General features: G+C 47.7%; 1 protein-coding gene across 1 annotated transcript; it reads left to right on the top strand.

Moving 5' to 3' along the window:
• The first annotated feature begins 909 nt into the window (after window positions 1–909).
• CWC25 (CWC25 spliceosome associated protein homolog) lies at window positions 910–27,103 on the top strand. The gene is made up of 10 exons (XM_039476834.2): window positions 910–1,093; window positions 4,521–4,693; window positions 8,686–8,922; window positions 11,503–11,572; window positions 13,131–13,258; window positions 13,958–14,021; window positions 15,648–15,859; window positions 16,240–16,338; window positions 24,534–24,695; window positions 25,185–27,103. Exons 1-10 carry the CDS (start codon window positions 1,076–1,078, stop codon window positions 25,297–25,299), a joined length of 1,278 nt encoding a protein of 425 aa, XP_039332768.1. The 5' UTR covers window positions 910–1,075; the 3' UTR covers window positions 25,300–27,103.
• Window positions 27,104–27,612: the final 509 nt, after the last annotated feature.

The raw sequence follows: 27,612 nt of genomic DNA, 5'->3' as shown, positions 1-27,612 counted from the left end.
CGCGGTGGCTTACGCCTGTAATCCCAGCACTTTGGGAGGCTGAGGTGGGCAGATCACTTGAGTTCGGAGTTCAAGACCAGTCTGAACAACATGGCAAAACCCCGTCTCTACCAAAAATACAAAAATTAGCCGGGCAGGGTGGCAGGCGCCTGTAATTCCAGCTACTTGGCTGGCTGAGGCAGGAGAATTGCGTGAACCTGGGAGGAGGAGGTTGCAGTCAGCTGCGACTGTGCCATTGCATTTCAGCCTGGGCAACAAGAGTGAAACTCCTTCTCAACAAACAAAAAACTCCCAAAATACAAAACAAAAACCAAAAAAAGGTAAAACGAAGAAAACCCGCCAAAAACACATAGAAACTGAAGGGAAAGGAATCTGCCAGCTTCCCCCTATAGGGAAATCTGCCACTATGGAAGCAGGCAGATTTTAAAGGTTTGGCACAGGGAAGCTGATGGCATTTCGATTTGATGGTTTCTATGTATCTTATCTTCATAAAATAGGCCTGGCATAAGGGAATTGGCTGTGAGTCAAGGTTTGAGGAAAGCGCCAGTTAGCAAAGTCGTTTTGGAAAACCGGAGTGTGAGAGTGTGTGCGGGGTGAGGGGAGGAGGCCTGGTCTGGTCCACGTTGGGGTCTAGGAGAGAGTGCGCGCAGCTTTGAACCGGATGCCCTAGTGAGCTGCCATGGCAATACAACCGCGGGCAGAGGCCTAAGGCAACTCATCACCGAACAGAACTATGGCCTTTCAATGGAGAGTTCAGGACATCAGGCAAGGGGGTGACCCGAGGCAGCCAAAATGAGACCCCAGAAGCCTCGACAGTAGAACCCGAAACGTTCCGGAATTTGCACGAGACGCGACCGTCACACAGAGCGACAGAGTGCTACGTCATCGTTCCGCGACGTCGACGCGGCGAGATGACGCCCTCCCGGAAGTAGCCTCTAGATCGGCTGGTGAAGCTGGCAGTCGGCGGCTCCTGGGACCAGATCCTGCAAGGTAGCCCCTGAGCTACTTATCTACATTTCCTCTTGATCCTCTAGAATCTTCCATATCCGCGTAGTGAGGAATCGTCTCCACCGTCATGGGGGGCGGAGACCTGGTGAGTGGAGGAGGCCTGGGCGGGGGAGGACTGAGGCCGAGACGGAAATTGGCAGGGGGTCGGGGTAGAGGAAGGAGTGGGTAACTACGGCTACGCAGCCTTGGTTTTGCGGGGAGGGGTTTGCTGCCCTAAAGAAGGGATGGATCCTTAAAGCAATGGAGTGCTGGAACTGAGATTTGAGAAGGTGCGAGGTGTGGCGCGAACAGTGACAGGTGGTGGTTGTGTGTTTTTTGACAGCAGCCCTACCGGCTGGAAATTCTGCGAAGACCGGGAAGGGGACGGATTGAGCCATGACTAGGAAGGGAGGCAGATATTGAGGACATGTCACCACGCTTGTCTTTTCCTTGCGTGGGAGTTTAGAGTCATGTCTTGGACTGAAGTATGGGTGGTTTGTGCCCCATTCTCCTCCCCCTTAGCCATGCTCTGGGGTCCTTTTTTAGCTTGAAGGGATCTTCCTGTCCATCTTCCACACCTCCTTCAATGCTGGATTCTGATGTGTACTGGCAGAGTTTGGTTTTGAATTCATAACACTTAATACAAGTTAGGTGGTAATTTATCTTGAACTGATACGTTCATTTGTAAAGGGCTAAGGCCCCAAATAGGGTAAATGTACCCACAAGAGCGTGGTGCAAGGTTGGGAAAATGCTAACATCCCGAAAGTGGAGCTAATTGAATCAGCAAGTAGATGAGCTTAGCTGCCTGCCCAGTAAACCTATTAGTCATGTGTTCCTAACCACGGTTAGTGCCGGGACTCCCTCAGGTTTCATCCAATTCAGTGCATTCTTCAAGTAACTGCATTTAAGGACAGGAAAGCTCTAACCCAGGGTTTCTCAGTGTTAGCACTCTTGCCGGTTTGGCCTAGATAATTCTTTGGGGGTGTGTGGTGGTGCTGGTAGTTGGGCCCTCCTGTGCATTGCAGGATGTTTAGCAGCATCCCTGGCCTCCAGCCACTGGATGCCAGTACCACCCGTCTCCACCAGTTGTGACAGCCAAAAAGGACTCCAGAAGTTTTTGTCCCTGGGAAGCAAAATCACCTATGCTTGAAGGAGGGAGGGAAGAAGGGAGGACAAGATGGGAAGGGTTGGATGGAGAAAGAGGGAGGAAGGAAGGATGAAAGGATGGAAGGATGGGTCGGTGGTGTGACCAACTGAATGACGACTAAGGGGACAGGCAGGACAAGGAGGGAAAGAGAAAAGGAAGAAAAGGGAGCTCTCATTGAGTGAACATTTTCCACATGCCAAGTGTCGTATTTATTTATTTTTTTTGAGACGGAGTTTCGCTCTTGTTACCCAGGCTGGAGTGCAATGGCGCGATCTCGGCTCACCGCAACCTCCGCCTCCTGGGTTCAGGCAATTCTCCTGCCTAAGCTTCCCGAGTAGCTGGGATTATGGGCACGCGCCACCATGCCCAGCTAATTTTTTGTATTTTTAGTAGAGACGGGGTTTCACCATGTTGACCAGGATGGTCTCGATCTCTTGACCTCGTGATCCACTGGTCTCGGCCTCCCAAAGTGCTGGGATTACAGGCGTGAGCCACTGCGCCCGGCCTTTTTTTTTTTTTTTTTTTTTTTTTTTTTAAGACAAAGTCTCGCTCTGTCGCCCAGGCTGAACTGCGGTAGTGGCACAATCTTGGCTCACTGCAGCCTCCACCTCTCGGGTTCAAACGATTCTCCTGCCTCAGCCTCCCAAGTAGCTTGGATTACAGGTGCCCACCACCACACATGGCTAATTTTTGTATTTTTAGTAGAGACAAGTAGAAACAGGGTTTTATCATGTTGACTAGGCAGGTCTTGAACTCCTACCCCCAGGTGATCTGCCTTCCTTGGCCTCCCAAAGTGCTGGGATTACAGGTGTGAGCTGCACCTGGTAAGTCTGTTCTTCACACAATACCTAGTAGTGCCTCTCACCTGCATATGACTTTTTAGTGTTTCCTGCCATCAATAGGACTAAGTCCAATCCCTTTTTCATGGCTTATAAGGGCCTTATTCTGCTCCTTTCTCACTTGGCTTCTTCTTGTGTTCCTGCCCCGTCAGCTTGCCACGTATCCAGCCACACTGAATTATTTGTGCTATGTTCTTTCTCACCACCGGGACTGCACTCGTCTGTGCTCTTCCCCTCTGTTTGGAAATCTACCTCCTTTGTCTCCCGTTCACGTATCACCAGACTAGTTTATAATTGTCCTTAGATATTACTTACTCTGGGAAACCTTTCATCATTGGGAAAGTGAACCAAAGCGGTATCTGATGGGAAGGAGAGAGAGGAGAACTGTTTTCTGAGGGTGAATGGGGAGATCAGAACCAAGGAGAGATTCCTGGGAAAAAAATTTTGAAAGAGGTTCTGGGTGGGTTGTAAATCTTGCAAGTTTAGGGCAGGTGAAGTAGACCAAGGTAAAATAGGCTGAATTCCTAAGAATGAATGTCCAGGCTGGCTTTCCCAGCACTTCGGGAGGTCGAGGCGGGCGGATCACAAGTTCAGAAGTTTGAGACCAGCCTGGCCAACATTGTGAAACCCCATCTCTACTAAAAATACAAAAATCAGCTGGGAGTGGGGGCAAGTGCCTGTGGTCCCAACTACTCAGGAGGCTGAGGCAGGAGAATCGCTTGAACCTGGGAGGCTGAGGTTGCAGTGAGCCGAGATCATGGATCGTGCCACTGCACTCCAGCCTGGGCGACGGAGTGAGACTCCGTCTCAAATGAAAAAAAGAAAAAAGAATGAATGTCCATTGTCAGCAGTGCACGAGTTCTGTTCCTCTTCAAAATGTGTGCCTTCCTGCTCATTGCCCCATTCCTCTTGTCTTGCCACCACTGACTTCGTTTAGGTATGGCTAGTGAAAGGGTGACTCGTATGCTTTTAAGATTAAAACTATTTGAAGGGAACTCCGGAAGGTCCTGTTCTATCCTGAAGCTTTTGTTGTTGTTGTTGTTGTTGTTGTTGTTGTTTTGAGGCCGAGTCTCACTCTGTGGCCCAGGCTGTCGTGCAGTGGTGCAGTCTTGGCTCACTGCAACCTCCGACTCTGGCGTTCAAGTGATTCTCCTGCCTCAGCCTCCCAAGTAGCTGGAACTACAGGCGCATGCGCCACCACGCCTAGTTAATTTCTGTATTTTCAGTAAAGATGTGGTTTCACCACGTTGGCCAGGGTGGTCTAGAACTCCTGACTTCAAGTGATCCGTCCGCCTTGGCCTCCAGTGTGCTGGGATTACAGGTGTGCGCCACTGCGCCCAGCCTGTCCTGAAGCTTTATGCACTTGAACAACCTCCCCTTCCCCTCTAGATGTGTGAGAGATTATTGGAAGAAAACTTTGCCATTGTTGAAGGCATCTTGCCCTCACACGCCTGCCTTGGCTATGGAGGGGTAGGTGAGGCAGTGCCAGTTTTAGCCATCACCCAGTCACCCCGGAAGTATAATCACCTTCTTTTCATTTACTACAGAATCTAAAGAAGAGCTGGCACCCACAGACCCTCCGGAATGTGGAGAAAGTGTGGAAGGCTGAGCAGAAGCATGAGGCTGAGCGGAAGAAGATTGAGGAGCTTCAGCGGGAGCTGCGAGAAGAGAGGGCCCGGGAAGAGATGCAGCGCTATGCGGAGGATGTTGGGGCCGTCAAGTAAGTGGGGAGCCGGTGGCGTCTGCTGTGCAGGGAGTTGCAGAGTGGGCCTGAGGTGCATCATCCAGTTGTATATAGCTGAGTGCTTAAGAGCATGGGTTTTGAGGCCAGACAGATCTGGAGTCTAAGGTTGGTTTTGCATGTACTAGCTGTGGAACTGTGATCACATTTGAGAGACTTGGTTACCTCAGTAGGACCAGGGAGTGATACCTAGTGACTTCTTAAGGTTTGCTGAGGATCAAATGAGGTAACACGTAAGGACTTGCTATACCAAGTTCACAGTAGGTGGCTGATAACCGTGATGGAGAATGGTGGTTCTACCCTGATTCTCAGTATGTGTTGAGGCCGCAGTCCTGCCTTTGTTACATATTTCAGGCTTGCTTGAGGGTTGGAGGGAGAGGGGGCAGGGAGTGAGGTCCTATAAGAGAAGGTGGATAGTGTGCTTGTCAATAAAAGCTGAGTGATTATGGCTAATCCCACTAGATTTTACCCTGCTCCAATTTTCTGTTGTATGATATAGGATAGGAGTAGCAGACAATAACTGCCCTATCCATCTCATAAAAGGAGAATAAAATAAAATAACAGATAGACTAAAATTGAGGACCAGGTGTGGTGGCTCATGCCTGTAATCACTGCATTTTGGGAGGCTGAGATGGGAGGATCACTTGAGACCCAGAGTTTGAGACCAGTCTGGGTAATGTAGTGAGACTCCATCTCTTTCTTTTTTTTTTTTTTTTTTTTGAGATAGAGTTTCGCTCTTGTTACCCAGGCTGGAGTGCAATGGAGCGATCTCAGCTCACCGCAACCTCCGCCTTCTGGGTTCAGGCAATTCTTCTGCCTCAGCCTCCTGAGTAGCTGGGATTACAGGCACGCACCACCATGCCCTGCTAATTTTTTGTATTTTTAGTAGAGACGGGGTTTCACCATGTTGACCAGAATGGTCTCGACCATCTCTTGTTTAAAAGTAAATAGCCTGGGCATGGCAACTTATGCCTATAATCCTAGCACTTTGGAAACTGAGGCAGGTCGATCACTTGAGGCCAGGAGTTTATCAGTCTGGGCAACGCAGTAGGAACCCGAAAAAATTAGGTGGGTGCAGTGGCTCACGCCTGTTCTCTCAGCACTTTGGGAGGTCTAGGTGGGCAGATCACTTGAGGTCAGGAGTTTGAGGCCAGCCTGACCAGCAACATGGTAAAACCCCATCTCTATTAAAATACGAAAGTTGGCCGGCGTGGTGGCACAAGCCTGTAATCCCAGCACTTTGGGAGGCCAAGGCAGGTGGATCACGAGGTCAAGAGATCGAGACCATCCTGGTCAACATGGTGAAACCCCGTCTCTACTACAAATACAAAAAATTAGCTGGGCATGGTGGCGCGTGCCTGTAATCCCAGCTACTCAGGAGGCTGAGGCAGGAAAATTCCCTGAACCCAGGAGGTGGAGGTTGCGGTGAGCCGAGGTCGCGCCATTGCACTCCAGCCTGGGTAACAAGAGCGAAACTCCATCTCAAAAAAAAACCAAAAAACAAAAAACGAAAGTTAGCTGGGAGTGGTAGTGAGCACCTATAATCCCAGCTACTCGGGAGGTTGAGGCAGAAGAATCGCTTGAACCCAGCAGGCGGAGGTTGCAGTGAGCTGAGATCGTGCCACTGCACCCCAGCCTAGGCAACAGAGTGAGCCTCCATCTGAAGACAAACAAAGAAACAAAAAATAGAAGCCGGCTGAGATGGCTCACGCCTGTAATCTGTACTCCAGCCTGGGCGACAGAGCAAGACTTCATCTCAAAAAAGGAAAAAAAAAAAAAAAAAAAAAAAGAAAGAAGGGGTTTAGAGGATTAAATAAATAAACATGACATGGGATACGTAAGAAGCCTCAAACTCACCGTTTTGCAATGTATCCATGTAACAAACCTGCACATATACCCCCTAAATCTGGAAAAAAAGCCCCAAACTGAAAACACAATCACCAAAAAGAAAGAAAGAAAGAGAGCCGGGCGCGGTGGCTCAAGCCTGTAATCCCAGCACTTTGGGAGGCCGCGGCGGGTGGATCACGAGGTCGAGAGATCGAGACCATCCTGGTCAACATGGTGAAACCCCGTCTCTACTAAAAATACAAAAAACTAGCTGGGCGTGGTGGCGCATGCCTGTAATCCCAGCTACTTAGGAGGCTGAGGCAGGAGAATTGCCTGAGCCCAGGAGGCGGAGGTTGCGGTGAGCCGAGATCGTGCCATTGCACTCCAGCCTGGGTAACAAGAGCGAAAACTCCGTCTCAAAAAAAAAAAAAAAAAAAAAAGAAAAAAAAAAAAAAAGAAAGAAAGAAAGAAAGGTAGATGGGCACAAGTCCCACTGGAGCAGATTTCCTCCAAACAGAAGGGGGTGTGGGAAGCAAAGGTATATATGTATTTTATTTATTTATTATTAATTTTTTTATTTTTATTTTTTTTAATGAGACGGAGTTTCACTCTTGTTACCCAGGCTGGAGTGCAGTGGCGCGATCTCGGCTCACGGCAACCTCCGCCTCCTGGGTTCAGGCAATTCTCCTGCCTCAGCCTCCTGAGTAGCTGGGATTACAGGCACACGCCACCATGCCCAGCTAATTTTTAGTATTTTTAGTAGAGACGGGGTTTCACCATGTTGACCAGGATGGTCTCGATCTCTTGACCTTGTGATCCACCTGCCTTGGCCTCCCAAAGTGCTGGGATTACGGGCTTGAGCCACCGCGCCCGGCCTAATTAATTTTTTTATTGAGACAGGTTCTTGGTCTGTCACCCTTGCTGGAGTGCAGTGGCACAATCATGGCTCACTACAGCCTTGACTTCCTGGGCTCAAAAGATTCTCCAGCTTCAGCGTCACTTGGCCTTTTTAAATTTTTTTATTTTTTGAGACTGAGTTTTGTTCTTGTTGCCCAGGCTGGAGTGCAATGGTGAGACCTCGGCTCACTGCAACCTCCACCTCCCGGGTTCAAGTGATACTCTTGCCTCAGCCTCTTGAGTAGCTAGGATTACAGGTGTCCACCACCACGCCTGGCTAATTTTTTTGTATTTTTAGTAGAGATGGGGTTTCTTTATGTTGATCAGGCTGGTCTCAAACTCCAGACCTCAGGTAATCTGCCCACTTCGGCCTCCCAAGGTACTGGGACTACAGGCGTGAGCCACCACACCCAGCTGCCTTTTTTAATTTTTAAGACAGGATCCAGCTGGGTATGGTGGCTCATGCTTGTAATCCCAGAACTTTGTGAGGCCAAGGCGGATAGATTACTTGAGGTCAGGAGTTTGAGACCAGCCTGGCCAACATGGTGAAACCCTGTCTCTACTAAAAATACAAAAACTTAGCCAAGCCTGGTGGTGTGGGCCTGTAGTCCCAGCTCCTCAGGAGGCTAAAGTGGTAGAATTGCTTGAACATGGGAGAATCGCTTGAACCTGGGAGGTGAAGGTTTCAGTGAGCCGAGATTGCGCCACTGCACTCCAGCCTGGGTGACAGAGTCACCATACTCGACCTGCATCATTTCTTCATGCCTGCCACATGGGATGCAGTGTTTATCCCATGGTAGGTGCCGGTAGAATGAGTTCTCTGGGCTAGGCGCGGTGGCTCATGCCTGTAATCTCAGTCCTTTTGGTGGCTGAGGCAGGTGGATCATGAGGTCAGGAGATCAAGACCATCTTGGCCAACATGGTGAAACCCCATCTCTACTAAAAATATAAAAAATTTATATAAAATTTAAAAAACAAATAAAAATTTTGTGCGCGTGTAGTCACAACTACTCAGGAGGCTGAGGCAGGAGAATCGCTTGAACCCGGGAGGTGGAGGTGGCAGTGAGCCGAGATCTCGCCACGGTACTCCAGCCTGGGTGACAGAGCAAGAACATCTCCAGAAAAAAAAAGAATGAGTTCTCTGGTCAGCTGTGATTCTCTCTCCCTTGTGTTCAGGTTTTTTGTGTAGGTTTGCAGAATTCTGTTTTTTCACAGACGTTGTATTTCTTTTTCTTCCCTCCAACCAGGAAGAAAGAAGAAAAGTTGGACTGGATGTACCAAGGTCCTGGTGGGATGGTGAACCGTGACGAGTACCTGCTGGGGCGCCCCATTGACAAATACGTTTTTGAGAAGATGGAGGAGAAGGAGGCAGGCTGCTCTTCTGAAACAGGACTCCTCCCAGGCTCTATCTTTGCCCCATCAGGTGCCAATTCTCTTCTTGACATGGCCAGCAAGATCCGAGAGGACCCACTTTTCATCATCAGGTACTAATGGGGGGATGGAAAGGGGGTTTGTTGCAGATGCTCTGAGACCCTGCTAAGGCCGTCAGTTCTTTTGCTTTACAGTTTGTTTTCCCTTGGCTTTAATCTGCCGTGTAAAGGATTTCTTTCCTTTTGGGCTTCCTGATACTGGGAAGGTGGCTCTATGGAGGGTGCCTGCCTGACCTAGGCCGTATGCAAAGATTCTGGCCAGTGCACCAGCCCAGCTTTATTCATTTGTCTTTGGCCCTTGAAGAAAAATAGGATTGAGAAACAAGGTGAAAAAGGTTGTCAGCTTCTTAGAAGCTTGGGGATATGTGTAGTGCTGGCCAAGTGGGTGAACAGGCCTTCTTACCCCCACTTCTTTTTTCGGGTGGGGAAAGGTAGGGTAGGGAAGCAGAACCCTTCAAAAAGAAACTTGCAAATCTTACTTGAAACCCTAATACGTAATATAAAAGTAGAGTTACAGTTCGGGTGCTAAATGAGATAGACTCTGCAATTTTTTTTTTATTTTTTTAATTTTAATTTTTTTGAGACAAGGTTTTTACCATGTTGACCAGGCTAGTCTTGAACTCCTGACCTCGGGTGATCTGCCTGCCTCGGCCTTCCAAATTGCTGGGATTACAGGTGTGAGTGAGCCACCGTACCCAGTCATATTATTATTTATTTTAGTTTAATTTGCATTTTAATTCTAGTATGTCAGATTCAATATTGAAATATGCTTATTTTTTATTTACAACTTTTTGGGTTTTTTTGAGATGGAGTCTCTCTCTGTGACCCAAACTGGAGTGCAGTGGCATGATCTCGGCTCACTGTAACCTCCGCCTCCTGGGTTCAAGAGATTCTTTCTGCCTCAGCCCCCAAGTAGTTGGGATTACAGGTGCCCACCACCATGCCTGGCTAATTTTTTTATTTTATTAGAGATGGGGTTTCGCCTTTTTGGCCAGGCCGGTCTCAAATTCCTGACCTCAGGTGATCCACCCACCTTGGCCTCCCTAAGTGCTAGGATTACAGGTGTGAGCCACTGTGCCTGGCCTATTTACAGTTTTTCTTTTGCAAATTCTCTTTAAAGTTATTTATCTTAAACGTATCCTGGAAAAAATAAAGAAAAAAGTTATTTATCAAAGATATTATATAGGTTGCAAATATTTTGTACCATTTCATTAGCATCTTAATTTATTTATTGTGGTAAAATGTATGTAGCATAAAATTTCCCACCTTAACCATTTTCATGTATACAGTTCAGTGTATTCAGTACATTAAATACGGTGTTGTGAAACCATCACCACAGCCCGTCTCCAGAACTCTTTCCCCATTCTGAACTGAAACTCTATACCCATCAAAAAGCAACTCACAGCTGGGTACATTGGCTCACACCTGTAATCCCAGCACTTTGGGAGGCCGAGACGGGTGGATTGCTTGAACCAGGAGATTGAGACCAGCCTGAGCAACATGGTGAAACCCCATCTCTATAAGAAATACAAAAATTAGCTGGACATGTGGTGGGTGCCTTTAGTCCCAGCTACTTGGGAAGCTGAGGTAGGAGTATTGCTTGAGCCCAGGCGGTTGGGGCTGTAGTGAGCCACGATTGTGTCACTGCACTGCAGCCTGGGCCACAGAGCATGATTCTGTCTCAAAAAAAGAAACAAAAAAACTTATTTTGGGGGATATTTCTGGCTTCAACATCATCATTTAGATTCTTTTTTTTTTTGAGACAGGGTCTCACTCTGTCACCCAGGCTGGAGTACAGTGGTACAATCTCTGTTCTCACACCTCAGCCTCCTGAGTAGCTAGGACTGCAGGTGCGCACTATCACACCTGGCTAATTTCTATATATATATATATTTTTTTTTTTTTTTTTTGGTAGAAATTAGGTTTTTCCATGTTGGCAAGGCTGGTCTTGAACTTCTGACCTTGAGTGATCTGCCTGCCTCAGCCTCCCATAGTGTTGGGATTATAGGTGTGAGCCACTGTACCCAGCCCCATCATCTAATATAGTTTTTTTTTTTTTTTTTTTTGGAGACAGAGTCTTGCTCTGTTGTCTAGGCTGGAGTGCAGTGGTGCGATCTTGGCTCACTACAACCTCTGCCTTCCAGGTTCAAGGGATTCTCCTGCCTCAGCCTCCTGAGTAGCTGGGATTACAAGCGCATGCCACCACACCCAGCTAATGATGTAGATTTAAAAATGGGCCTGTCCGGGCGCGGTGGCTCAAGCCTGTAATCCCAGCACTTTGGGAGGCTGAGGCAGGTGGATCACGAGGTCAAGAGATCGAGACTCTCCTGGTCAACATGGTGAAATGCCGTCTCTACTAAAAAAAAATACAAAAAATTAGCTGGGCATGGTGGCTCGTGCCTGTAATCCCAGCTACTCAGGAGGCTGAGGCAGGAGAATTGCCTGAACCCAGGAGACGGAGGTTGCAGTGAGCCGAGATCGCGCCATTGCACTCCATCCTGGGTAACAAGAGCGAAACTCCGTCTCAAAAAAAAAAAAAAAATGGGCCTGTCTGTGTATGTTTGGAGAAAAGGTTACTCCACAGAATTTGGAGAAAAGAAATAGTCATGATTTTTATAAATTATCTCTATTTAGGAAGAAGGAGGAGGAGAAAAAACGAGAGGTATTAAATAATCCAGTGAAAATGAAGAAAATCAAAGAATTGGTAAGTAGTGTATCAGATAAGCACCACGAGCATCTTTCAGCCATGTCGTGTGAGAACCTCTCTCCACTGACTCTCGCCTTACCAGAGGGAAAACAGAATGGCCCCTAAACCTTTTGTCTTTTAGAGACCATATCCTGGCTGTTTTATGGAATCTTTTTTTTTTTTTTTTTGAGACGGAGTTTCACTCTTGTTACCCAGGCTGGAGTGCAATGGCGCGATCTCGGCTCACCGCAACCTCCGCCTCCTGGGTTCAGGCAATTCTCCTGCCTCAGCCTCCTGATGTTTTATGGAATCTTAATTTATTAAGCTTAATTAAGCTTGGTTTTAGTTAAGTCTTTTGGGTGGGAGAATGCACCCTGTGATGTCATTTTTCCGGAAAAAGAGTGTGGGCTAAGCCTCTGGACAGCATTATGATGCAGTGTGTTCAGGAGATTGGAGGATGCCCTCGCTCGTGGTATAAAGCTTCTAGGGCCCGCTTATCATTCACATGACATATTCTGTGACTGTGTCTTGGATCAGTTGGTAAAGAAAATTAAAGATTGACCTTGTAGTTCCTGACTGCTTTCAGTGGAGTCGGAGGTCCTTTGGCACAGAATGGAAACTCCTAGGCAGTGGTTTTGGTGACTGTTTAAAAACACAGATTTGGCCGGGCGCTGTGGCTCACGCCTGTAATCCCAGCACTTTGGGAGGCCGAGGTGGGTGGATCACGAGGTCAACAGATCGAGACCATCCTGGTCAATGTGGTGAAACCCCGTCTCTACTAAAAATACAAAAATTAGCTGGGCATGGTGGCGCGTGCCTGTAATCCCAGCTACTCAGGAGGCTGAGGCAGGAGAATCGCCTGAACCCAGGAGGCGGAGGTTGCAGTGAGCCGAGATTGCACCATTGCCCTCTAGCCTGGGTAACAAGAGTGAAACTCCGTCTCAAAAAAAAAAACAAAAAAACCCCCACAAATTCTTAGCCTCACCTACCAGGTACCTGTTTGGTAGTTGAGGTGTTATTGCACAGCCGGGGTTAAGACCCTTTCCCTGGTTTGCTGACAGGGAACCCCTGATAATGTCCTGGACTCTGCAGACCCCTCAGTAATCTTTTTTTTGAGGCACTGTTTCTTTTTTTTTAAGAGACAGGGTTTCACCATTTTGGCCAGGATGGTCTTGATCTCCTGACCTTGTGATCCACCCGTCTCAGCCTCCCAAAGTGCTGGGATTACAGGTGTGAGCCACTTCTCCCGGCCTAAGACACAGTTTCATTCTGTTGCCTGGCTGGAGTGCAGTGGCACGATCTTGGCCCACTGTAACCTCTGCTCCCCAGTTCAAGTGATTCTCGTGTCTCAGCTTCCCAAGTAGCTAGGATTACAGGTACCTGCCACCACGCCCAGTTAATTTTTGTATTTTTAGTAGAGACACGGTTTCACCATGTTGGCCAGGCTGGCCTCGAATTCCGGACCTCAAGTGATCTGCTTGCCTTGGCTTCCCAAAGGGCTGGGATTACGGGCCTGAACCACTGTTCCCGGCTGGTCCCAGCAATCTTACGTGTTTGTGTTCTCGGCACTTTCCAGTTGCAAATGAGTCTGGAAAAAAAGGAGAAGAAGAAAAAGAAGGAGAAGAAAAAGAAGCACAAGAAACACAAGCACAGAAGCTCGAGTAGCGATCGTTCCAGCAGTGAGGATGAGCACAGTGCGGGGAGGTGAGCATGTGGCGGCCAGCCTCCCTCATCGTTGATTCACTTGATCGTTCACTCATTCATGCCACAGACACGAACACCTGCCCAGTGCTGGGAGCTGCCAGGTACTGAGGTTTCAGTGGCGAACACTCCAACAACATGGGCCCTGTGCCCACAGAGCTTGCCATCTCATGTTGGAGTTCCTTGGAGATGCTAAATGTGAGTGGGTCTCTTGGCCATGCTGCTGGAGAGAGACCCCTAATGTTGCTGACGTTAGCCCAGTAGGTCTTAGGTAGGCCAAACATCCTGGGGGTGACTCTGTTTCATCACAGCTTAGGATTCCTCCAAGACTGAAGGTGGCTTTCTACAGGCTTTTGTTAATTGGCTGGTGGCCCATGTGGGCCCATTCTTCATGTCCCCGTGGGAGCAGTCAGCTTTGCTGCTGCTGAGTCACTATTCGTCCCTGGAATAGCAGCATGAAGTGAGAGGAGAATGTGCTCAGGCGCTGGGGCTTAGAAGCGAGGCCCACAGTTTTTCACAGGAAAATTGGACTGTGCTGATGCATCTTTCGGCATAGACAGCCCAAATAGAGAAACATGCTGTCAAGTAACAGCTAGGAGGTGGAAAGGTCACGTTGGAAGCAAGAAGCATGGTTCAACATAAGATACGTAAATTGGACCTGTATTTTCCTTTTCAATGAGTGTGTGTATTTTAATCTCTTAGATCTCAAAAGAAAACGGCAAATTCCTCCCCCGTTTTGTCCAAAGTCCCTGGATATGGCTTACAGGTAGGGATGTGGGCTCCTTGAAAGTAGGGACTGGAACTGTGGAGTGCACCACTTGGACAACATGGATAGCAGGGAGGGGCAGTGAGGGCTGGGGCTCCTGGGAAACAGGCCCATTTCCTATCCCTGAGCATCTTCTTGTGGCTGACGATCCTCTGAGCAGAGAGACTAGACCACCAATGGGGCATTGAGACATTCTACCCATCCCTCTACAAATAATATACATGAAATGCACACATTCTAAGTGTATAGGTTGATGAGGTAAATCTGCTGTTTTGTTTTGTTTTGTTTTTTAAAGTACCAGTGCCTCATTATTTTGCTAAGGCTGTGCTCGAACTCCTGAGCTAAAGCAATCTTCCTGAGTAGCTGGAACTACAGGCTCGAGGCACCTGGCTTGCCTTCTGCATTTCTGTTTTTTGTTGTTGTTGTTGTTGTTGTTTTTAAGGTGGAGTTTTGCTTTCGTTGCCCACACTGGAGTGCAATGGCACAATATTGGCTCTCTGCAACCTCTGCCTCCTGGCTTCAAGCAACTCTCCTGCCTCAGCCTCCTGAGTACTGGGATTACAGGCATGTGCCACCATGCCCGGCTAATTTTATGTTTTTAGTAGAGACGAGGTTTCTCCATGTTGTTCAGGATGGTCTAGAACTCCTGACCTCAGGTGATCCACCTGCCTTGGCCTCCCAAAGTGCTGGGATTACAGGGGTGAGCCACTGCGCCCGGCTGTATTTCTGTATTTTTAACTTTAGGTCCTGTCGTTCATGCTTTTGACTCTTGCTCTTCCTTAACCTGTAGTGAAGAGCCAAACCAGGTATATTCTTATAATTCTTTTTTTTTTTTTTTTTTTTTTCTGAGACAGGGTCTTGCTGTTATCTAGGTTGGAGTGCAGTCGTGTGATCACACTCACTGCTGTCTCTACCTCCTAGGCTCAAGGGATCCTCCTTTGTCATCCTCCTGGGTAGCTGGGAATACAGGCATGTGCCACCACACTCAGCTAATTTTAAAATATTTTGTAGGCACAGGGTCTCACTAGTTGCTCTGGGTCTTGTCGAACCCCTGAGCTCAAGAAGTCCTCCTGCTTCCATCTCCCAGAGTGTTGGGATTAAAGGTGTGAGCGACTGCAACTGGCTGTCCATAGATTCTTTTAGGGGATGCTGCAGATAACGTTCCTAAGTTTGTACAATTCTCTGTGATAATTCTTTTTTTTTTTTTTTTTTTGAGATGGAGTTTCGCTCTTGTTACTCAGGCTGGAGTGCAATGGCGCGATCGGCTCACTGCAACCTCCGCCTCCTGGGTTCAAGCAATTCTCCTGCCTCAGCCTCCCGAGCTGGGATTACAGGCAGGCGCCACCACGCCCAGCTAATTTTTGTATTTTTAGTAGAGACGGGGTTTCACCATGTTGACCAGGATGGTCTCCATCTCTTGACCTCGTGATCCACCTGCCTCGGCCTCCCAAAGTGCTGGGATTACAGGCTTGAGCCACCGCGCCCGGCCCTCTCTGTGATAATTCTATGTGATGATAATCGGTGTGCCCAGTGAGCTCCTTATGTAACATCTCCTGTTTCACTGCATTTTCTCCTGAATAGCTAGATTTTCCGTATGAATAACTTCTCTTTTCCTTAATGATGTAGGTCAGGAACTCTGACCGTAACCACAGACTTCAGGGTCCTCTGACAGCTGAGACAAAGAAAGGGCATGGGATGAAGAACCATTCCAGATCCAGAAGCTCCTCCCATTCACCCCCCAGACATGCCAGCAAGAAAAGCATCAGGGAAGCAGGGTCCCGGGACAGGAGGTCTCGATCCCCAGGCAGAAGGTCATGGTCCCCAAGGCCCGGCAAACTGTGAGTGTGGGATTCACTGGGGAATAACCCAAGACTGTGGAGGCCTGGCCCCAGCAGGCATTTGCTTTTGCTTTCGTTGGTATCCGTCCATCAACTTTCTCAGATGTCTTTGCTTTGGTATTTCCTTTACATCATTCTTTTTGCACTTCAATGTAAAGCTCAGGCCTCCAGAGCCACATATCTGTAGGTGTATACCGTGCTTTGGGAGCTCTGGGGTGAGTCTGACATCAAACTCTATACCATTGTTTTTCTCACACTTGTGCCCTCTGCTTAGATTATATCTCTGAGACCATTAGCTTATCTTCCATTGTTTGAGGGATTCCGTGTAAGCCCCTGGATTAAAAAGGCTTTTTCCTCACTGTGCTCTATGTCTGTTACAGGCACAACTCTAAGGTGAACAGGAGAGAGACAGGCCAAACTAGGAGCCCATCACCTAAAAAAGAGGTCTACCAAAGGCGACACGCTCCCGGATATACCAGGTGAGTCAGGAGCCCAGTTGATTAACTTCGCATTCTGTAGGCCTGAATCTAGAATGGGCTCAAACCAGGGCAAATGGATAATCGATCATTACCTCTTTGACAAACCAACTTTTACTTATCTTGCCACCTGTAAGGATCTGCATCCCCTACCCTGGGCCATGTGAAGCACATTGAAAGGACAAGATAAGGCTGGGCATGGTGGCTTATACCTGTAATCCCAGCACTTTGGGAGGCCAAGGCAGGTGGATCACCTGAGGTCAGGAGTTTGAGACCAGCCTGACCAACATGGTGAAACCCCATCTCTACTAAAAATACAAAATTAGTTGGAGATGGTGGCACATGCCTGTAATCCCATCTATTTGGGAGGCTGAGACGGGAGAATTGCTTGAACCCAGGAGGTGGAGGTTGCAATGAGCCACGATTGTGCCACTGCACTCCAGCCTGGGTAACAAGAGTGAAACTCTGTCTCAAAAAAAAAAAAAAAGAAAGGACAAGGTAAATGGTTTTGACATAATGAACAATTGTGTAAGTTGTCTGTCTCTTCCTCAGTAAACGTGTTAATTCTTTTTTTTTTTTTTTTTTTTTTTTTTTGAGGTGGAGTTTCGCTCTTGTTACCCAGGCTGGAGTGCAATGGCGCGATCTCGGCTCATTGCAACCTCCGCCTCCTGGGTTCAGGCAATTCTCCTGCCTCAGCCTCCTGAGTAGCTGGGATTACAGGCACGCGCCACCATGCCCAGCTAATTTTTTGTATTTTTAGAGACGAGGTTTCACCATGTTGACCAGGATGGTCTCGATCTCTTGACCTCGTGACCCAACCGCCTTGGCCTCCCAAAGTGCTGGGATTATAGGCTTGAGCCACCGCGCCCGGCACATGTTAATTCTCATAGAGATTTCCACAGTGAAGCTTTGCTTAATGGAGTGTTCCTTCTCGAGGCATCAGCTGAAAGGCAGGGTGCTCTCCTTCAGGGCAGATGTCCTTTGAGTTTGAGTTGCCTTTGCAGGGGTCAGACAGAGCACAGGGGTGTTGCAGCCCTGGAACCCAAGGAGAGGTGGCTCTGCCCATGAAAGGCTGTCACTGGGTGTCTAGGTTGCTCTTAGTGTAAGTTTAGATTAGGTGGGCAACTTTTGTGAACTTAACTTTTATTGCCCATGGTTATATAGACCAGTGTTTCCAAACAAATTGGCTGCATATTAGAATCTGGGAAGCCTAAAAGAAAAATCATCTCATTCCGCAGCTATTCCCCAGCTCTATTACATCATATCTGGGAATGGACCAGACATCGGTATCTTTTTTTTTTTTTTTTTTTTTGTTGAGACAAAGTTTCACTCTTGTTGCCCAGGCTGGATTGCAGCCGTACAATCTCTGCTCACTGCCACCTCTGCCTCCCGGGTTCAAGTGATTCTCTTGCCTCAGCCTCTCAAGTAGTTGGGACTACAGGCACACACCACTATGCCCAGCTAACTTTTGTATCTTTAGTATAGATGGGGTTTCACCGTGTTGCCCAGGCTGGTCTCAGACTCCAGAGCTCAGGCAGTCCACCCTTCTTGTCCTCCCAAAGTATTAGGATTAAGGTGTTAGCCACCACACTCGGCCAGATCTTAGGTATTTTCTTACTATTAGAGTAAATAATATCTTAGTGTAAATGAGCTCTCATATACTCCTAGTCTCATGTTTCTTCTATCCCTATCTTTCTAGTATGGTTTTATATATATATATTGCTTGAACCCAGGAGGTGGAGGTTGCAGTGAGCCTGGGCTACAAGAGTGAATTTTTGGTTGAGTCAGTATGTGGATTTATACTTGAATGATATTTAAATATTATTTACTGATACTTTTCATTGCTAAGCTAAGCAGAATACAGAGATTACATTTCCTTTCTTGTATGATTTGTATATTTTTTCCTAGTGTCAGTATTTGCTTCTTGCAATCTAAACCATGTCTTTGAGTTCCAGGAAATTTTCTTGTATTATTTCTTTGATAACTTCTTTATTTTCCCTACAAGGTCTCACTCTTTTGCTTAGTTTGGAATGCAGTGGGGCCATCATGGCTCACCGTAGCCTCAGATTCCCAAGTTCAAGTGATCCTCCTACCTCAGCCTTCCAAATAGCTGAGGCTATAGGTGTGTGTTACTATGCCCAGCTAATTAAAATAAAAAATTTGTAAAGATGAGGTCTCACTTTGTTGTCTAGGCTTGTCTCGAATCCCTGGACTCAAGCAATCTTCCTGCCTCAGCCTCCCAAAGTGCTAGGATTATGGGCTAGAGCACTGTGCCTGGCCATCTTTTTAAAAAATCCTCCTACTCTCTCATTCGAATGCTCTAGTATCTTTCATTTATTGTCTCTGAGTCAGGGCTGGGATTACAGGTGTGAGCCACCGTGCCCAGCCTCTGAGTCAGATTTTTTTTTTTTTTTGAGAGAAATTTTGAATTTCTCTCTTGTTGCCCAGGCTGGAGTGCAATGGTGCGATCTCCGCTCACCGCAACCTCCGCCTCCTGGGTTCAGGCAATTCTCCTGCCTCAGTCTCCTGAGTAGCTGGGATTAACAGGCACGCACCACCATGCCCAGCTAATTTTTTGTATTTTTAGTAGAGACGGGGTTTCACCATGTTGACCAGGATGGTCTCGATCTCTTGACCTCGTGATCCACCTGCCTTGGCCTCCCAAAGTGCTGGGATTACAGGCTTGAGCCACCGCGCCCGGCCTGAGTCAGATTTTTAATAGTAAATTGTGCTGGGTGCGGTGGCTCATGCCTGTAATCCCAGCACTTTGGGAGGCTGAGGTGGGCAGACCACGAGGTCAGGAGTTCAAGACCAGGCTGACCAACATGGTGAAACCCTGTCTCTACTAAAAATACAAAAATTAGCTGGGTGTCGTAGCACGTGCCTGGTATCTCAGCTGCTTAAGAGGCTGAGGCAGGAGAATCGCTTGAACCCGGGAGGCAGAGGTTGCAGTGAGCTGAGATTGCACCATTGTATTCTAGCCTGGGCGACAGAGTAAGACTCTGTCTCAAAAAAAAAAAAAAGAAAAAAAGTAAATTGCTTTTTGTTTGTGGAGTTTTCTTAAATTTTGAGATGGGGGGGTCTCATCACTCTCTTGTCCAGGCTGGAATGCAGTGATATGAGCTTGACCCACCATAACCTCGACCTCCCTAGGCTCAGATGGTCTCCCACCTCAGCCTCCTGTGTAGCCGGGACTATAAGCATAAGCCACCACGCGTGGCTAATTTTTGGATTTTAGTAGAGATGGGCTTTGTCATGTTGCTCAGGCTTGTCTTGAACTCTTGCTTGCAAGTGATTTGTCCATCTCAGCCTCCCAAAGTGCTGGGAGTACAGTTGTGAGACACCGCACCCTACTTGTTTTGGGCTTTTAATAGTAAATTTTTTTTTTAATTTTTATTTATTTATTTATTTTTTGGAGACGGAGTTTCTCTCTTGTTACCCAGGCTGGAGTGCAATGGCGCGATCTTGGCTCACTGCAACCTCCGCTTCCTGGGTTCAGGCAATTCTCCTGCCTCAGCCTCCTGAGTAGCTGGGATTACAGGCACACGCCACCTTGCCCAGCTAATTTTTTGTATTTTTAGTAGAGACGGGGTTTCACCATGTTGACCAGGATGGTCTCGATCTCTTAACCTCGTGATCCACCCGCCTCGGCCTCCCAAAGTGCTGGGATTACAGGCTTGAGCCACCGCGCCCGGCTTTTTTTTTTTTTTTTTTTTTTTTTTTTTTTTTTTTTGAGGCGGAGTTTCGCTCTCGTTACCCAGGCTGCAGGCTGGAGTGCAATGGCGCGATCTCGGCTCAGCGCAACCTCCGCCTCCTGGGTTCAGGCAATTCTCCTGCCTCAGCCTCCTGAGTAGCTGGGATTATAGGCACACGCCACCATGCCCAGCTGATTTTTTGTATTTTTAGTAGAGACGGGGTTTCACCATGTTGACCAGGATGGTCTCGAACTCTCGACTTCGTGATCCACCCGCCTCGGCCTCCCAAAGTGCTGGGATTACAGGCTTGAGCCACCGCGCCCGGCGCCGGCTTTTTTTTTTTTTATTTTTAAAGGCAGAGTCTGGCTCCATCGCCCAGGCTGGAGTGCAGTGGCATGATCTCGGCTCACTGCAACCTCCGCCTCCTGGGTTCAAGCAATTCTCCTGCTTCAGCCTCCCCAGTAGCTGGGATTACAGGCGAGCTCTACCATGATGGGCTAATTGTTGGTATTTTAAGAGAGACTGGGTTTTCACCGCCTGGTCTCCAACTCCTGACTTCGTGACCCACCCACCTCATCCTCCCAAAGGGTTGGGATTACAGACGTGAGCCACCATGCCCAGCTTTAATAGTAAATTTTAAAAAAGTTTTGTGCCAGGTGTGGTGGCTCATGCCTGTAATCCCAGCACTGTGGGAGGCTGGGGTGGGCAGATCATCTGAGGTTGGGAGTTTTAAGACCAGCCCAGAGAAACCCCCTCTACTGAAAATACCAAAAAATTAGCCAGGCATGGTAGCACACGCCTGTAATCCCAGCTACTTGGGAGGCCGAGGCAGGAGAATTGCTTGAAACTGGGAGGCAGAGGTTGCGGAGAGCTGAGATTGCACCGTTGCACTCCAGCCTGGGCAACAAGAGCGAAACTTTTGTTTTATGCTGTGTCTTCTTTTTCTCTGTGTTCCCTTTTCCATTTGTTTTGGTCTCTGTCTTTCATGTTGGAGGCTTTCCTGAACTGTCTAGTGGCATTTCACAGTCTCTTCACATTTAAGAGTGAGACATTCAGGCCGGGCGCGGTGGCTCAAGCCTGTAATCCCAGCACTTTGGGAGGCCGAGGCGGGTGAATCACGAGGTCAAGAGATCGAGACCATCCTGGTCAACATGGTGAAACCCCGTCTCTACTAAAAATACAAAAAATTAGCTGGGCATGGTGGCACGTGCCTGTAATCCTAGCTACTCAGGAGACTGAGGCAGGAGAATTGCCTGAACCCAGGAGGCGGAGGTGGCGGTGAGCCGAGATCGCGCCATTGCACTCCAGCCTGGGTAACAAGAGCGAAACTCCGTCTCAAAAAAAAAAGAGTGAGACATTGAAAAGCTCAATGCGGTATATGTATTGTCAGGGCTTGTTTACTGGTAGGTGATTGGGTTCGAACTGGTTTTTAGCTGGGGGACACTCATTCATTAATATCTTTGATTGTCTTGTTAAAGAATCAATCAATTTCTCCAGAAAAAAACCCTCTGGTCGCTGGACTTAGGACTATAAATTTGGCTGCTGGTGTTTGGAGAGAGCGCACAGATCCCGGCAGGATCTGGGAGTCTCGGTATTGAGTATATGGACTTGTACTTCATTCCCTGTTTGCAGTCTGGTGGCCCTTCCAGCTTTGTCTGCTGTGACTGGTGCCTTTGCATCTTCTGATCTTCTGTCTGGTTCAGTTTCCCCACAGGGTAAACCACAGGCTCTCCTGTACATTTTTGGGAGAGTGGTCTCACGTTATGCATGAGGACCCAGGGGTGTCCTAGTTGCTCCCTATGCAGATTTTAAATGCGTCCTTTTGTTTTCAGCCCTCTACTTTGTTAACATCCTCTGACGTGCTCTGCATCTGAAGTCCCTGAGCCTTTCTCAGATTTTGCATTGGGAATCCACTTGTTTCTCATCAGTTTAGGGCACTCTGGGTTCAGTTTCTTTTAATTTGTTGAAGTAGTCACCACTCCTTTGTCCACTTTCATCTTCCAACAGTTTGTTCACATCTCTTACTCAGTGTTATCTCCTCTTGCATTCTTTGTTTATTTTTGAGGCAGGGTCTCACTCTGTTGCCCAGGCTAGAATGGGGCAGCATGATCAGGGCTCACTGCAGCCTCAGCTTCCCACCTCAGGTGATTCTCCCACCTCAGCATCCTGAGTAGCTGGAACTACAGGTGTGCACCACCACACCAGGCTAATTTTTTTGTATTTTTTGTAGAAATGGGGTTTCGTCATGTTGCCCAGGCTGTCTTGAACTCCTAGGCTCAAGCAATCTGCCTGTCTAGGCCTCTCACAGTATTAGGATTACAGATGTGAGCCACCGTGCCTGGGTTTATATGTTTTATTTAGTGGAGTTTTTTTTTTTTTTTTTTTTTTTTTTTTTTTAAGGAATTGCAGTCATTTCCCTGTAAACTACATGGCAGGTTTTAATATTTTAGTTTTGTTTCTCAAAATGGGCTCTCATTCTCTTACTGGACTTCAAGAATTATTTTTCCTCTTAAAGGGGGACTTGCATATCGCATCCATTTGGGAATCAGTGGATTTGGATGTCTGACATTGTTAGACAGTGACTAATTGGTTCATCACCTCCTTTTCTTTTCCTTTTTTTTTTTTTTTTTGAGACGGAGTTTCGCTCTTGTTACCCAGGCTGGAGTGCAATGGCGCGATCTCAGCTCACCGCAACCTCCGCCTCCTGGGTTCAGGCAATTCTCCTGCCTCAGCCTCCTGAGTAGCTGGGATTACAGGCGCGCGCCACCATGCCCAGCTAATTTTTTTTTTGTATTTTTAGTAGAGACGGGGTTTCACCATGTTGACCAGGTTGGTCTCGATCTCTCGACCTTGTGATCCACCCGCCTCGGCCTCCCAAAGTGCTGGGATTACAGGCTTGAGCCACTGCGCCCGGCCTTTTTTTTTTTTTTTTTTTTTTTGAGATGGAGTCTTACTCTGTTGCCTAGGCTGGAGTACAGTGGCATGATCTCGGCTCACTGCAACTTCTGCCTTCTGGGTTCAAGTGATTCTCCTGCCTCAGCCTTCCAAGTAGCTGGGATTACAGGTGCCTGCCACCATGCCCAGCTACTTTTTTATTTTAGTAGAGACGGGGGTTTCACCATGTTGGCCAGGATGGTTTCGAACTCCTGAAGTCAAGTGATCCATGTGCCTCAGCCTTCCAAAGCGCTGGGATTACAGGTGTGAGCCACCGTGCCCAGCCACCTCCTTTTTTTTGCTCTAATTTCGTTTGCAGTGAGTGTCAGGGAAAGAACATCTACCTATTTATCATTTTCTTTCTTTTTTTTTTTGAGATGGAGTACAGTGACACAATCTCGGCTCACTGCAACCTCCACCTCCTGGGTTCAAGCAATTCTCTTGCCTCAGCCTCCTAAGTAGCTGGGATTCCAGGTGCTAATTTTTACATTTTTAGTAGAGACAGGTTTTCACCATGTTAGCCGGACTGGTCCAGAACTCCTGACCTCAAATGATCCACCCACCTCAGCCTCCCAAAGTGCTCGGTGGGACTACAGGCATGAGCCAGCACGCCTGGCCCTATTTATTATTTATTATTTTTACTTTTAATTTTTTTTTTTCCTTTTTAAAGATGGGGTTTCACCATGATGGCCAGGCTGGTTTTGAACGCCTGACCTCAGGTGATCCACCTACCTCAGCCTCCCAAAGTGCTAGGATTACAGGCATGAGCCACCGCGCCCGGCTTTGTTTTTTATTTATTGATTTGTTTTTGAGATGAAGTCTTCCTCTGTCACCCAGGCTGTAGTGCAATGGTGTGATCTTAGCTCACTGCAACCTCTGCCTCCCAGGTTCAAGTGATTCTCCTGCCTCAGCCTCTTGAGTAGCTGGGATTACAGGCACCCACCACCACGCCTGGCTAATTTTTGTATTTTTAGTAGAGACAGGGTTTTACCATGTTGGTCAGGCTGGTCTTGAACCACTGACCTCAGGTGATCGACCCGCCTCGGCCTCCCAAAGTGCTGGGATTACAGGCGCGTGCCACTGTGCAGACTTATTATTTTCTGAGGCTAAGTTATTCCTCAGCTTCTGGCTTCTAGCTTAGTCCTAAATTAGTGTATTTATGGGCTGTGTCATGAATTTCAAGTCTCCAATGGGTAGTTAGGTGGTAGATATTAACAGTTACATGGATAACCTAGTCCCCTGTTCTGTAACTTGTTGAGGAAACCATTGGGATATAATTACTACAGGTTTGGGTTCCCGATGAGTTCCCAGTTGATTCCTATTTCAGAATAATCACTCTAGATATTAATGAGTGAGATTATGGAATTCTTTACTAAAAGCTTTTGGAATTTGGATGAAACCACCTGACCAGGACATTAGAAGGGAACTCAGGCTGGACTTAGAGAGAGCAGTGAACTGGAGAGCTCGGGTCCTACCTGGCTTCTGTGCTTCTTGTACTGCTTCTGGTTTTTGTTTTTTTTTTTTTTTTTGCTGGGAGAGACCTGATCAGATGATTTCTGTGCTCTACAGAAAACTCTCCGCAGAGGAATTAGAGCGAAAACGGCAAGAGATGATGGAAAACGCCAAATGGCGGGAGGAGGAGAGACTGAACATCCTCAAGAGGCACGCTAAGGATGAGGAACGGGAGCAGAGGCTGGAGAAGCTGGACTCTCGGGATGGGAAGTTCATGCAGTGAGTGCCTCTCTTTCCTGCCGGGGGCTTTCACGGGGATGGTCTTGAGATGACAGGCTGGCAGCTGGTTCACCAGTGTTTCTGTGTCTGCCCATGGAGCGCAGCCTGCAGACTACCTTTGCTACTTACTACTCACCATTTCTGACCACACAGTGGGGTGTTTTTCATTTGAGGGGAGGAGAAGTGAACTGGTATCTTCTAAATCATTGAAATTCCTTGACCTTCCTTTTAAATAAGAATTCATGGCCCAGGAAGCCTTTTCCCAATGAGGCTTTGATTTATTTTCCAAAAGAGATACATTTTCCCTTATGGACACTGGCTTAAAAACATTTGGTTCCAGGTGGATTCACTCGAAAGTTATCTATAGGGGCTTAAAAGAGGTTGTGTATCTACAGCTGCTCTGCGGCCAACAACCCATTTCTTCCAAAGCTGCCGGAATAGTTGACTGGAAATATTTTTGACCTCTATCTGCCTGTCTTCTCTTCCTAGCCGCATGAAGCTGGAGAGTGCATCTACTTCCTCCCTGGAGGACCGGGTGAAGCGGAATATCTACTCTCTTCAGAGAACTTCTGTAGCTCTGGAGAAGAACTTTATGAAAAGATGAAAACTGTCCCCTCTCTCACTGGTTTTCCTGCATTTTCCAGGGAAGCTACTGACCCCTTAATTCTCTTTATAAGAGTTCAACTGACTTCTTTCACAGATGTCAAACCACCACTGTTCAAAGTGACCCTGTTCCATCGAGTCCTGAAACAGCTCACTTCCTTTGAGAGCCAGTGTGATGTGCTTTGTGGGACACTCAGTAACTTTGGGTTTTGACTGTTTTTAAGGGGTGAGCACTGGACCGTCTTGGTGGAAGTGCTTGTTCCGCTCTAGAAGGCTGTTCCCTGGGGCTGTGATGTTGATCATGCCGCTTCCCTCTTATCTGTGCCAACAGACCTATTCCACTGCTTTAGTGTAGACCAGGCCTTTCAGAAACCAGTGTCATGTCACCCAGATAGATAGTGCTTACGGAGCCAAATGAACATTTACTTGATTTAGAACAGGTGTCCCCAAACTACGGCCCGCGGGCCGCATGCGGCCCCCTGAGGCCATTTATCCAGCCCCCCGCTGCACTTCAGAAAGGGCACCTCTTTCATTGGTGGTCAGTGAGAGGAGCACAGTATGTGGCGGCCCTCAATGGTCTGAGGGACAGTGAACTGGCCCCCTGTGTAAAAAGTTTGGGGACGCCTGATTTAGAAGATAATGTGGCACAATGATGTCAGGTGAGGGCAAAGCCAAGGGAGTGACAGAATCTGGAAAATCAAACTACAAAAGGCTCTGAATGAACTGTTAGCCATTTGATCTTTGGATGTAAAAGTATAATGTGTGTATGTACAAATGTATAATTTCTACATGCTTTTAAAAAAGGTTAGCTTTGTGAGAATACCGTTTGGTATATGACTTTACTCTGTAATAGAAAAACATTGGGTCAGGCACGGTGACTCACGCCTGTAATCCCAGCACTTTGGGAGGCCGCGGAGGGCGGATCACAAGGTCAGGAGATCGAGACCATCCTGGCCAACGTGGTGAAAACCCGTCTTTACTAAAAATACAAAAATTAGCTGGGCATGGTGGCATGCACCTGTAGTCCCAGCTACTTGGGAGGCTGAGGCAGAAGAATCGCTTGAACCCGGGGAGCAGAGGCTGTGGTGAGTGGAGATCAAGCCACTGCACTCCAGCCTGGCAACGAGCAAGACTCCGTCTCAAAAAAAAAAAAAAAAAGAAACACATTGAACTTTGATGGCAAGAATACAATAAGCATTTTTCTCTCTTGAGTCTGGCTGGTTTAGGAGGAGCCTGGGTTTATCGACAGGATCTAGAGTATCTGTCCTTTTCCACTGCTTGTAGTCGCCAATGTAGGCAGTGTAAAGGTATAGTAAAATGATTTTAGGAGTCAGGACCAAATTGCCAATATGCCCCATGGCTCTGAAAGGAAAATAAAATGGAAGGTTATTTCGCGGCTTCGTTTCTAGATTTTCAATTGTTTGCTAGACTTTTTCAGTCAGGTACTAAAACAGCCAAACCCTCAAGGGGCCACTTGCTTGTCTTTACTCCTTTTCCCTTCTCTGTTCTTTCACTAGAAGCCCTCATTTGACCAGTGAACTACTAGGCCCTCTTGACCCCCACACTACCTGGGCGATTTCCTGTTCTGCTCATTACTGATTCTGCTTAAAATGTATTTGGTTTTCCATTTTTGAACACTTATGATGCCAGGCACTGTAATGCTCGAAACCCGATCTTTCCCTAGAGAATGTAACGTAAGTTTTTATTCATTTAATCACCTCATCATGCTTCCCTATGCAGGGGTTATGTTTATTTTATTAATTGGTAATAAAGCCTACGTTTATTTTTGTAACTGTTTAAAGAGAGACCACCTGCGGAGTACCGTGTTTACGAATTCCCATACATTCCAAAGAGCAATGTTGATCTGTGATTTGTGTCGAATATATGGAGATCCCTCATCCGAGAATTATGTAACAAAGTGTGGGGCAGTTTACTCGAAGATTTTACAAAAGGAGTCAGAGAGTAAGACGACTAGTGGGATAGGTGACTGAAGGTGCTGGCGGCCTCTGACCTCTGACCCTTTGCCGGGAGACCTGGCAGCAGGTGGATGGGCGCGGGGCCCATTCATAAAACCCAGGGTTCCCGGCCTGTTCCTCTCATTGGCCCTGGGGGAAAGGGGCGTGCCCCGCGGGAGGAAGGCGCCCGGAGCCCAGGGGAGTGGGCAGATCCACGCCTGGGTGGAGCGAGGGGGCGTTCCTTGGATTTCCAGGCTGGACTTCCTCTCCCCCGGGGTGGGCATGGTACGACCCGCCCTCCTCGCATTCCCGCCCCTCCTTCCCTTCCGGAGCTGTGGCGCCGCCGCCATCTTGGCATT

This window comes from Saimiri boliviensis, chromosome 17, assembly GCF_048565385.1.
Source record: "Saimiri boliviensis isolate mSaiBol1 chromosome 17, mSaiBol1.pri, whole genome shotgun sequence".
In the NCBI taxonomy this organism is placed as follows: Eukaryota; Metazoa; Chordata; class Mammalia; order Primates; family Cebidae; genus Saimiri; species Saimiri boliviensis.
Note: the sequence above shows the minus strand (reverse complement) of the source record. Positions and strands in the feature narration are given on the sequence as shown.